The 13,270-nt window shown below is 31.9% G+C and overlaps 1 protein-coding gene across 1 annotated transcript in view; it reads left to right on the top strand.

The window, feature by feature from the left end:
* LOC122795069 (IgGFc-binding protein-like) overlaps positions 1 to 13,270 on the top strand; it is a 342,549-nt gene that overhangs the window by 196,020 nt on the left and 133,259 nt on the right. The window contains exons 4-5 of the mRNA XM_044063644.1: positions 1,649 to 1,918; positions 2,320 to 2,589. Coding sequence (XP_043919579.1) covers positions 1,649 to 1,918; positions 2,320 to 2,589 — 540 coding nt within the window. The remainder of the gene's footprint in view (positions 1 to 1,648; positions 1,919 to 2,319; positions 2,590 to 13,270) is intronic.

Here is a 13,270-nt window from a genome sequence, read left to right as displayed (position 1 = left end):
AAGCTTAGTTTAGATATTGTTTTTCTTTATTTGTCTGAGTCTGTCCATTAATGTTATTTTCAACATTTCCTGTAATTTAAAAGCTGTGGTTTACTGTAAATATATATTCAGTATTTTTATGTTCTTTTATTATTTATTGTTAAATATATTTAAAACCTTTATTGTGGCCGGTCCTTTTAGAAAGTATTTAACCTTTGAGCTTTTATAGTGCTTATATTTATTTGGTGAAACTGTGTGGGCCACTCCTGAAGGCCTAACTGTCTTGATCAACTACTACAATTTGTATTATTATTAATATTACACAGTAAAATTGGACACTGTTTTTAAGGGCCCTAGAATAGCTGATTGTTGAGTATCTGGTGGCAGTGATAACTTCCTTATACTCTGGGCAGAAGGGGGCAGAGCAGGAAAATTTGTGTCAGCCTTTCCCAGGTGTGTGTGTGTGTGTGTGTGTGTGTGTGTGTGTGTGTGTGTGCGTGTGTGTGTGTGTATGTGTGAAAAAGCAAATCTCACAGTGTGTGTGTGTCATCTATTTGCAGCAGGGGCAAAAAGAGCTGCATCTGGAAATACTGAATATATCCATTTGTATCCCAAGTGAATGTCCCTCTCCAGTGGCAGTGGTGAGGATTCAGGCTCCTTGATTACTGGCCTAGTGTAGTGATGTCACACACCAAAAGGACAATTATATGAAGGGGCTAAAGTTTAATACTAGAAAAGAACATCTTAAAATGATTGTATGTCTAAGATGTCAGATACTGTTAATTGTTTACCAGGTAAATGTTTTTCTCTACCATGTTGAAACCTGTTGGCAAAGATTTATTAAGCACCATGTTTTAACAACTTTATATGTGTAAACTCAATTGCAAAATAATTCAAAAAGCATGTATAGCAAAAAATAAAATATTTTTCATATGTGTACAGTTTGACTTATTTTAAAGAATGAACAGACTGATCTGGCAGTTTTGAAAATCCTTAAATGGGAAGATCATTGTGATTGCTAATGTATATTTAAGCAGATTTATACATTAATAAAATGCTCAATTTTGAAAATTCTTAAATGGGAAGATTGTTGTGATTGCTAATGTATATTTAATCAAATGTATACATTAATAAAATGCTATGAAAATGAGATGAATAGTTTCACTCTGTTAATAGAAAACAAACCGTTTCCCTGTCACACACTCCTAATGTTATTTTAGTGCATATTAGATCATTAGTCTTTCCTTGTTAAAATGCCTTGGACTTTATATTATTTGTTTAGTAAATACAGATTCTAAATGGTTATGCACTGGTAAAATAAAATGTGAACCTCAATAGAAGGGCAGCAGAAGTAGGTTCTCAATGTCTTTCTTCTCATGGCCTTTTATCTTTAGTTTTACGATTCCTTTTACTGAGCTTGTCTTTTAAGTTAGTGATTATTTTAGCACTTTTAAAACTGGAAGACATCTTGCTTTAAGCGTGCCATATCTTTTGCATCCTTTACTATTTATTTATGGAGATTGGTGAAAGCTTTTCTTCAGCATGCTTTGCTGGGGATTCTTAATGCATCTTTCAAAAGGCATGTTATATAAAATCTGTAACATATTTAAATGTGACAACATAACATCTAATTCTGATGTTAATGTGTATTCTCTGTATTCCTTATTAGGTATTCACATGTGTGACAGCCTTGATTTGACAGTAACCTCTCTGGCCAATGGTGCAATCCAGGCTAATTGGACTAAAATTCAGTGTGTTGACAGCTACCATCTCCAACTTCATAAGGCAGATAATTCATCTATGTTAGAACAGAAAATTGTCAATGGAAGCATGGTGATATTCACTGGACCTTACAATCATTCAGTCTATAATGTAACATTATGGGCTATGTATTCAGATGAACAATGCCCTCCACTGAAAAAACAAGTTACACATTTTGGTAAGTTTATTTCACAGATTTACCATAGTTTACTTATGTATTCTTGATCACATGATTACAAATAGAATGTTAGATATGTTTAGTAACTCAACCCAGAAAACGACAAAGTTAATACAGTTGTTATTTAGTTTTACAATTCCTTTTACTGAGCTTGTCTTTTAAGTTAGTGATTATTTTAGCACTTTTAAAACTGAAGACATCTTGCTTTAAGCATGCCATATCTTTTGCATCCTTTATTGTTTATTTATGGAGATTGGTGAAAGCTTTTCTTCAGCATGCTTTGCTGGGATTCTTAATGCATCTTTCAAAAGACATGTTATATAAAATCTGTAACATATTTAAATATGACAACATAATATCTAATTCTGATGTTAATGTATATTCTCTGTATTCCTTATTAGGTATTCACATGTGTGACAGCCTTGATTTGACAGTAACCTCTCTGGCCAATGGTGCAATCCAGGCTAATTGGACTAAAATTCAGTTTGTTGACAGCTACCATCTCCAACTTCATAAGGCAGATAATTCCTTTATGTTAGAACAGAAAATTGTCAATGGAAGCATGGTGATATTCACTGGACCTTACAATCATTCAGTCTATAATGTAACATTATGGGCTATGTATTCAGATGAACAATGCCCTCCACTGGAAAAACAAGTTACACATTTTGGTAAGTTTATTTCACAGATTTACTATAGTTTACTTATATATTGCTGATCACATGATTACAAATGGAAAGTTAGATATGCTTAGTGACTCAACCCAGAAAACTACAAAGTTAACACAATTGTTATAACATTGAGTTAAAAAGTATCAATAGTAATAATGCAATATTTGTTTGTCAGTGAAGTAACTAGACAACCTGATAATTGGAATAATAAAAAAACATAATTTATGTGAAGATTCAGTTTTCTGTTTTGTATGCATAACACCCAGAGAACTGATTTATAGCTATTATTCAAGCTTATATGGAATACTTTATATACATATGCATATTAATGAATACATATATACATATGTGGTTCCCTATCAGAAGCCTGAAACACTATAAGCTTGAAAATCAAAATCCTGAAACCAAAAGCCTGAAAACTCAAAATCCTGAAAACCCAAAATCCTGAAACTCAAAATCCTGAAAACACAAATAATGCTAATATGCCAATACAAAGACACTAATATCTACCGACTGACCTTGACCCTAACCCTAAGGTCCGTCACTATCACACACTCACCTGACCCGCACCCTAACCCTAACCCTAACTCACTTAAACTGCCCCTAACCCTAATTTTTGTCACTATTGCATACATGCCTAACCTGCGCCCTAACCCTAACTCACTTAAACCGCCCCTAACCCTAACATAAAACCAACCGCACACTTACCTAAACCCAATGCATGACCTAACACCACAGGGCTAACAATAGGAAAGCCACAATGATGTCAATATATCTATTTTGTGTTTTCAGGAATTTGAGTTTCAGGATTTTGGGTTTTCAGGATTTTGAGTTTTCAGGCTTTTGGTTTCAGGATTTTGATTTTCAAGCTTATAGTGTTTCAGGCTTCTGATAGGGAACCACATATGCATATTAATGTTGGTGGATGTAATGAAAAATAATAGTAATAATAATAACAATACAGTCGTATGTTATTGCATTCCATTGTAATGCCACTGTTTTAGAAAGTATTTATAAAAGAATTGTTATTAGAACCTTTTAGCAAAGTGTTCAGTAATCAGGCTGAAAATGAAACACAATATATTGTCATACATTTAATTCAAACATGCCTATTTTTACAATCCATGTTGTGACTTTTGTCGTGCTATGATTTTAAGAAGTCGTCTGTTCTTATAGCCTTTATTTTTTTCCAAATAATTTTTTATTTTCCAAATAATATAATATACACTATGTACAACTGACCTGAACAAAGGCGGGGGAAAAATAATAAAATATATGAAATTAGTAACAAAAATTTATAATATTCAATTAATAAAGTATAAAGTTACACATTCATTATTTAGGGTTTATTTTAAGGTCTCAATAAGAGTTAATTTTTTTCCCCAAAGATTGTTCATGTTTTAGGTGAAATTCCCGATTCCTTCACCTTGATTTCTAATGTCACTGTTTCTTCCATCAATCTCAAGAATTCTTCCAGAGTAGGTTCTTGTGAAGACTTCCACTTTCTAGTTATACATTTCCTTGACACATCTAGTATGGACCAAAGTAGGTATAGATATTTTTTATTCATTCCAGTAGTATCATTATCATTTAAGAGGACTAAAGATTTGGTTAAAATAAACGTATCTGTGAATACAGCTTGGAGAAAAATAGTAATTTCTTCCCAGAATTTTTTTATATTAATACAATCATAAAATATATGAGACCAATCAGCTTTACAGTTTAAAGAACATCTCCAACAAATGGATTTATCAAGTGAATTGAATTTGGCTAGTTTATCAGGTGTTCATAGGTTCATAGGTTCATAGGTTTATACTAGGCTATCTGCCCTAAGGCATTTATAAGCCTAGCCCAAAGTTTTGTGGCTTACGCCACCCCTTGTGTAATAAATGTAAAGGTGTAATAAATGCCCTGTGAATATATTTCCATGTAAATATTTTCCATACTTGTAAATTAAATGTAAGTTAACAGAACATAAAAGATTTGTTTTACTCTCAAGTGATAGATTAGTGTGACATTCTTTTGCTGTGAAATTCCAATATCTTGCATTAGGGTTAGTTTTATATGTTATCGATATTTTGTATAATTTTAAAATTAGATTCATCCAATTATAATTGTCATAAATAACTTCAGATATTAAACTTATCAAATTTGGACTAGTTTTATAAGGAAATTTAATAATTTTACTATTAAGATGCTTAACATATGATAATATGCTTTGTAGTATCAACCAATCTGCTGATGGGATGTCATATTTATTCTGAATTTGTTGAATGTCTAATACTACTTGATTCTCTATACAGTGTTGCCAACAAGTGAAGTTTTTCCCCTCCCATCTACTTAAAATAACATTATGAATTTCATTGAAGAAATTCTTTGTAGAGCTAAAGGGTATTATCAAGTCTAGCCAAATCTTAATAACTGTGTTAGTATATATAATTCGGAATAAATTGCAAATATTATTTCTATAATTTAAGTTTGTTGGTTTTGTTATATTATATTGAATATTAACAGTCAATATGTGCCACATCCCATTATTTTGTTCACTTAATATACAATTTTTAATTATTTTATTTTCATTTAGAAAAATAATAGTGTGCAATGTTTTCCATGTTGAAGAATAATTAGGATCTATCCAATTAATGATAGTTCTTAATATGGAAGCTTTTATGTATGATTCTAGATCTGGAAGTTTAATTCCACCCATTTACCAAGATCTAATATGATGTGTATAGGCTATTCTATTTCTTTTTGGATACCAAAGAAAGTTTAATAGAATTTTGTTTATTTATTTTAAGATTTTCTTGTTAGGTACTATAGGAATAGCTTGTGCAATGTAATTAAGTTTTGGAAGTATTCATTTTTATTATTTGTAATCTGTCTTCAAATCTCAAGAACATTTTATTCCAGCTTACTATTAACATTTTTATTTTATTAATTGTTGCTATAATTTGTGGCTAACGTAGATTCCAAATTATTACATAGAGTTATTCCTAAATATTTTATTATGGGGATGTGTTTTCCTCTCACACAATTTGTAGTTAAGGTAAATTCTCTCTTTTTCTTCAAATGTATATAACTAGATTTTCCCTTGTAAATCTAAGGCAGGAAATATGATAAAACCTTTCCACTATTTCATCTAGTTTTTGTACTGATTTCTCCGAGACAGATAACGTGAGTAAAACATCATCAGTAAATAACATAATTTTTGAATTGAGTTGACCATATACATCTATGCCTGATATATTAAGAGTTGTGGCATACTAATGAAGCAAATAATTCAATTCCTAAAGCAAACAGGATGGGAGACATAGGATATCCCTGCTTTATACCGTTGTTTATTTCAATAGCCTTCGAGGTAAATGGCCCAAGTTTTACATAAGCCAAATTGTTTTTATAAATATTCTTTATTTGTGTAATAAAATTAGTAGGAAATTCAAACAATTCTAAAGCCTTAAAAAGAAAATCCCAGCTCAATGAATCAAAGGCTTTTTTTATAGCCAAACTACTATTAGAGCTTCTTGGTTGTTTCTGTTTAAAAAATCTATGAGTGTTAGAATTTTTTCTATATTGTCATGTGTGTGTCTTTTATAAACGAATCCAGTTTGATCCTCATTTATTATGTGTGTCAATGATTTTTTAATTCTACTAACTAATATTGACATGAAGATTTTATAATCATTGTTAAGTAAAGCTATTGGCCTATAAGATTTACACTGTAAAGAGTTTTTGTTTTCTTTTATAATGGGTGTAATTAAGGAGTATCTCCATGAAATTGGAGTTGTGTTTTGTGCTAGAATTTCATTCAAAGTTTTGTGAAACAATGATATTACTGAAGATGGAAATATCTTATACAATTCATTAATTATTCCATAAATTCCTGGTGTTTTATTACTTTCACTTTCCTTGATTTTTTTTTAGTAATTTCTTTTAGAGATATTTGTTTTTGAATGTCTAACTTTAACTTTTCTGGTATCACCTTTACCTTTACTAATTTCAGGTCTACGTTTGATATATTAGTTATATGTGAAGTATCATTATAATGGTCAGAGAAATAATATTTAAATGCATCTAGTATATCATTTATATCTGAAAGCTTTTCTTTTCCTTCATGTATAATACTTGTAATATTATTTTCAGTTGAATTTTTTTAATGTTATTGCTAAATTATGCATATCTTTGGGTGATACTGCATAGGAACTAAGTTTTAACCTTTCTACAGCTATATTAGTTTTGTGAGTTAGGATTTCATTATATCTTTTGTTTAAGTCTTCCAGTGCTTTTTTACGATTATTTTGTGTGCAAGTAGATGAATTAATAGTGAGATCTGTAATTTGTTGTTGGATGTTACATAATTCTGATTCCCACTCTTTTAGCTTGTTTTTTTACCATGAAATATTTTTTCCATTTAGATAAGCTTTCAAAGTATCCCAAAGATTAATTACATTTATTTCAGTAGTGTAGATTATATTTAAAAATAATTGTACTTCTGAATCTAACCTAAGTTTCAATTATTTTAATTTTGTAATGTAAGCTGGAATTCTTGACATAAAAATTAATTTCTTATAATATGTATGTATTTTGAGAATTAATGAATTATGGTCTAGAAAGGGACAAGGGATTATGGAAACTTTTATTATTTTTGAATTTAGCTCTTGAGATATGAAGATTTTATCAGTTCCTGTATGTGTCCCAAATATGTGGTCCTGGTGTGAAAATAATAATGAATTGTTCTCCTTATAACTAAATGTATCAATTAGATTTAAATGTTCTTTCCATTTCTTAAGTAGCTACCCTATATAACTTGCACGTACATTTCTTTTGCTTGTGGTCTCTGATTTATCCAATATACAATTAAAGCCACCTCCCAAAATCAAATTTCCTTTATATACTCTAGTTATTAGATCCATGTGTTTTCTTATTGTCCCAACCCCAATACCTGGAAACCAATATATATTTATTAATGTCCAGAGTCTATTGTTATATTTTACTATTACTATGGCTAGGAGTTCTTTTTTATCTTCATATTTGTAAATAATTTGAGGCATAGTGACATTTTTTTCCATAAAATTAAAGTTCCCCTAGTCGTTTTCTTATATGGAGAGTGAGATAAGATTCAGTAGGATTCCAGCTAAAGGTATCATTTGTTTTGAAGTGAGTCTCTTGAAGAAATACTACTTGTACTTTATTTAATTTCATATATCTTAATAAATTAGATCTTTTTCTTGGATTGTTTAAACCGTTAGTGTTTAAGGATAAAATAGTCAAGTCCATTCTCAGTATTTAACTTTGCATCATATTTGTTTTGTATTATATTTTGTAATACCATACCAAAATGTAAAATGTGTAACTACTGTATTAATAATTCTCATTGTAGTCAATATTTTAATTTTGGTCAAATAACTTATAATAGAGTTTAGTTTAGGCCAATAAAAAAAAGAAAAAAGAAAAATGCCAAAATTACTTGTATAACAACAAGTATATAAATATTTTTGTAAACCCTCTAATGTACATGAAGTGAAATACACTTCCAATCTGCTAGATGAGAAGAAATCTAACAGATTGCCTACCATACCTTCCCTCGTTAAAAAATAAAGAAAAAAAACTAACCCCTTTCGAGCTACAGTGCACCTTTTCTCTTATCTTGGAGATTTAACAATATTAGTTATTATTTTCCCTATATAACTATTAATAATGAATTAACATAATGTATGGACATGAGTATTGATTTGGTAATGCAGTTTAATTTTAGATTAGATAAGACTTCTTTTTCAGAATATAATCATCGTATTATGCGCTACTTAAACATTCATAAAGTAAAATCTCATTTGTAACACAGTAAATGTTGCTTAACATTAGTTCTCTTTAGCCTGAGAGTAGTATATATACATATTAATAGTCTCCAATATTCTGATATGACCAATATACTAATGATTATGTTAGATAAACAACCTCCTACATATTAAAAATATATTATAACTGAGTGAAATAGATTTAGAAATGTATCAATAAGTGAAAATAAATACGGACAAGTCTATTCAGAACACTTGAATCATACTACAAAAACTATGTAAGTCCATAGAATGAACCCTTAGAGTTGTGTTCACTAGAGATGATAATGTAAATATGTTTGAGTGAACAATACATGTCATAAATCTCTACATATCACTCACATGCTTTCAATTAAAGACAAATGAAAGCATAACAAGATTCAGTTTGTTTTATGTCCGCCCATGAATGTAGTTGTGACAAATTAGAAGAAAAAATAAGAAAGACAGCATTAGACCATAGTGATCACTCATTGATGATGAAACAGAAGCAATTTGCCCTGATAAGTGGTCATGTGGGTGAGCAATTTATAAACTTCTTAATACTAATGCATAGTTATAATATCAATTCCTATTATGATATTATTATTATCACAGAATATTGAACAAAATGCTAGTCAAGACAGAGCGTTACTGAAGCTGTTCTGCACAGCCACAGTTCCTTAGAACCTTTATAATAGAGTGTTTATTAAAGACTGTGTCATGCAGCAAGATACAAGAGTAGGCAGACTCCTTTCTTTGTTATTAAATTGTTAAAAGTAATGACACTCTAAAAAATGCAAAACCTGTTAAGCTGAACAGTGCCTTAAGAAATCTTTCTATCTCATATCTAATTAATTAGTGTTCTACTTGAATTTCTCATCAAGAATTACAATTTACAAATCTGTCTTATTTTACTACTTGAAGCAGTAGCAAAAGCAGACCATGAAGACATTTTCTCATGGGCCCTTTACTTTAAAGAAATAAAGATGAAATTCCAAGGTGAACTCATTTTACCAACCATCTCACTAAGAAACTGATAACCTTATTAATTAAACAGTTGTTAATATTCAGTAAAAATATGAGCTGCGTAATAGTCAGCTATACAACTAATGTCTGAAGGATTAAAGGTAGTTTATGTTATAAATCCCTGCCTTAACCAGATGTGTAGCATACAGAATATCATTTAGGATTTGCGTTTCTTAGGAACCTATGTCTGTAAATGTGTAATTCAAACAATTCTTGGTAGAATGAATGACATCTAAACTACTTTATTATGCTAATTTATATGCAATTTTACTATAGGTTTCCCAGTACTTCCCTGTCATCAAGGCAACTCCCACAATACATTTTATTTATTTATTTATTTATATTTGTTGACCGGAAGTGTCCAACTGGACGTAGGTCCATTTTCAGTGGAGGCCCGGGGAGAAAAGCTCCACCGTTAAAATAAACAGGCAGTAGTTACATTAGATTACATAGCGATTAACAATTTAACATAGCAATTACTTACAACATATTTATAGATGAAGAACATAGTATCAACAGGCACTCGCAAGACTGTCTCAGATGCCAATTTTATGAGTTATTGAACCATGGCTTAGTGTTTTACTGGGAATAAACCAACTGTTCATCATAGAAAATAAGTACACATGCCCACACAATTTAGTAGTGCAGTTAAACAACTACTTGCATGTTAGTGTAAGAATTTTGGCTAATTACCAGCATCTTTGCCACTTTACTGAAAGTTGAACCCCACTTACCAAAGATTGGAAAGCACTAAAAGGTGAGGAGAGTAATCAGTAATTTACTATCTACTGTATTCACTATTTATTTGGTCACTACTTAATCAATTCAATTGAACATGTCTAGGCAGTGTGAGCAGAGGAAAATAACAACAGTGCACAGTACAGGGTTTACTTCTTCTTCTGGCTTTTTCCCGGTTAGGGGTCACCACAGCAGATCACCTGTCCACTCATGATTGGCAGTGGAGTTTTATGGTGTTGAGTTGCCAGCCTGGTGCCTGACCTTCCACAGAAGGCACAGACATGCACACAATCACACCTAGGGCCAATTTAGAGTGTCCAATCCACCTACAGCATGTCTTTGGGATGTGGGAGGAAACCGGAGCACCCGGAGAAAACCCACGCGACCACAGGGAGGACATGCAGACTCCACACAGAAGGCAACCAAGCTAAGGATCGAACTGGAGAACCTCTTGCTGTGAGGCAACAACGCTAACCACTGCACCACCGTGGCTGCCCACAGTACAGGGTTTACTATGTTATCTAATAAAGCAATGTGCACATTATATTCAAATAAGCAGGAGTTATAAGTACAAGGTAATAAGTCCCTTTGTGGCTTCTGAAATTAGATAATTTCTGTTACCAGGTTAATGAAGCATTCAGTATAATATGTCTAAAATCCGTCTTAATTTTATTTATTATGTGCACAGAAGTATGTCACAACTGCAGCTGATGTGTGCATCTCACACACATATTTTCCTATTTACACTTGCAACGCTGTAACAGATGCTTACAAAACTATCAGACATGTCATTTTACTGGATCACCATAGCATAGTGTATCTTATAGTCTAGGTAGGAATAATTCAGAAGTAAGAAAGGACTGTGTTTACTTCGTGTAACAATGTAGTCTATAATGCTTCTATTACTTTTTCAATTGGATGTTATTTAATGTTACTCCAAATTCTTTTTTTTTTGTGTTACCTACATGAAAAACAGCTACTCTGTCACTGATTTCACACCTATTCTTTTTATTTATTTAAAAGAAGTCAGGGTTTGTAGATTTTAATAATCCAAAGACCATGTTAAATGAGCTTAAAATATACTGCCTGTGCAACTGATATCACACTACAAGTGCTACCCTAACAACAGACAAGCAGGGGATTTGTTAACTGACGATTTCCACCTTAAATCTTTTGTAGCAAACAAGGGAAGCTCTAACTAGTGCACAACAATGTTTCAAATAATAGCATTGTTAGAACCCAGTAACGGAACTCTGTTTATAGTGACTATAACTGTGTTTTCCACATTTAAAAATATGAATACTTATGTTACTTTTAAAATGGGAATTTGAAGTATAGTGAAGTCATAAACCACAGAAACTATGATTAAAATTTTTCAATTCTTATTATGCAACAATGAGGTGAACTAAATATACTATTAATAAAAAGGGAGATGAGAAAAAAAAAAACATTTGTGTATATGTTGTCTCTGTTCTTCCTTTACATATAACTATTTATACTAAAGTGAAAGATAACATTTGAATCTGGTTTTCCTCACTGCCTGTGAATGAGATGTAAATATATTTTTAGAAGTCACTCTAAGTTATAAAACCATTTAACATTATCAGACACAACCACTAGACTTGTGATGAGTATGTTACATAAAGTATAAGTTTAAGAAAAAGTATAAATGTCTCAGAGTATACTAGGAAATATAATAGATAAAACATATACATTTTGAGGTAAAGTCCAGAAGTCTATATCTTTGTTGATTCTTTGAGAGATTTGGAAGACTGTAGTTTTAGAATCAGTTCTTTATTTCTTTTTCCTTACATCAGACCAAGTATTTTTTTCTGGAGATCTTTTCAATTTAGTGGAAACAGTTCAGTCCATTTCTTCAGGAATTGTGATGATATTATTATTCTTGATGAAGGTAGAAGCTTATTCAATGTTGTTAAAGGTTCTCAAGTCATTTGAATAGAAAATTCGGATTCTAGCAGGATATACCATCTGCACTTTTATTTTGTTTGAGAAGGTTCACTAATGGCCAATATTTTTTTTCCTTGTTTCTAACACTTTTGCAGAATAATCATTGTCAAATCTGATCTGACTCTGTTTATAAGTTATTGGACTTTTTCTCCAGGCTGTTTTTAAAATGAGCTCTTTATCCAAGAAGGACAGGAGCTTTACCACAATTGATGTTGGTGGTGTATTAGGTGAAGAGGGTATAGATTTTCCTACGGCTCTGTGAGCTCTTTCTATTCCATTTGATAATCCCTCTTTTAAATCAAGCACTTCAAGAAACCAGGAATTCAAAAATGTGATGATGTCTTCTCCCTCAGTTTTTTCTGGAAGGCCAAATATTCATTACTTATGTATTATCGCAACCACGTCTCACCTGCTGTAATTCTTAATGTCATCACGGAGCAACTGTTTCTCCAGCTCAGAAGGGGTGTGCAAACTCCACATTAGTTTTGTATCACATTGTTTCAGAAACAGAAACAGGAATAATGACAAAATTCCTCTTCCTGGGCAGCATGTTTTGCCGACGACACTTAATGAAAAGTAAAAGTAATTTTCCTGCTGATACATATATGGCATGTGTATATCATTACCTACTGACTTCCATTCTCAGAACATCCTTCTCACTTGGTGAGTTGGTAGACAGTCACACATTTTAGGAGGGGCAGACCAAAAATATGTGGTAAAAAGGTAGACATTGTGCGAAAATCTGGACAGTTGACAGGTCTGTAACAGGTACAATGGCAGCGAGACACAAGTGGAAATTAGGTACACTAGAGCAATCATATGCAGCAGGAAGAGAAGCAGCAGTAACATCCAAGAGCCCATTTAATTTCTGACTACAGAAATAGTACTTTTGGAACATGTTACAGTCTGCAAAAGGATATTACCAATTCTACCTTTTACATTAACCTTTCTGTGTGGTGGTACAGCGGTAGCATTGTTGCCTCACAGCAAGAGGTTCTCCTGTTCGATTCTTGGCTGGAGTGCCTTCTGTGTGGAGTGTGCATGTCCTCCCCGTGATCGAGTGGTCTCTGAAAGACATGTGTGAATGGGCGTGCCTTCACTGAAGGTTGGGCATCAGGCTGGCAACTCGTCACCATAAA

This window comes from Protopterus annectens, chromosome 2.part1 (genome assembly GCF_019279795.1).
Source record: "Protopterus annectens isolate FY-2018-M chromosome 2.part1, PAN1.0, whole genome shotgun sequence".
NCBI lineage: Eukaryota > Metazoa > Chordata > Ceratodontiformes > Protopteridae > Protopterus > Protopterus annectens.
The sequence above is the reverse complement of the archived record's forward strand: the minus strand, read 5'-3'. Positions and strand labels throughout refer to the sequence as shown.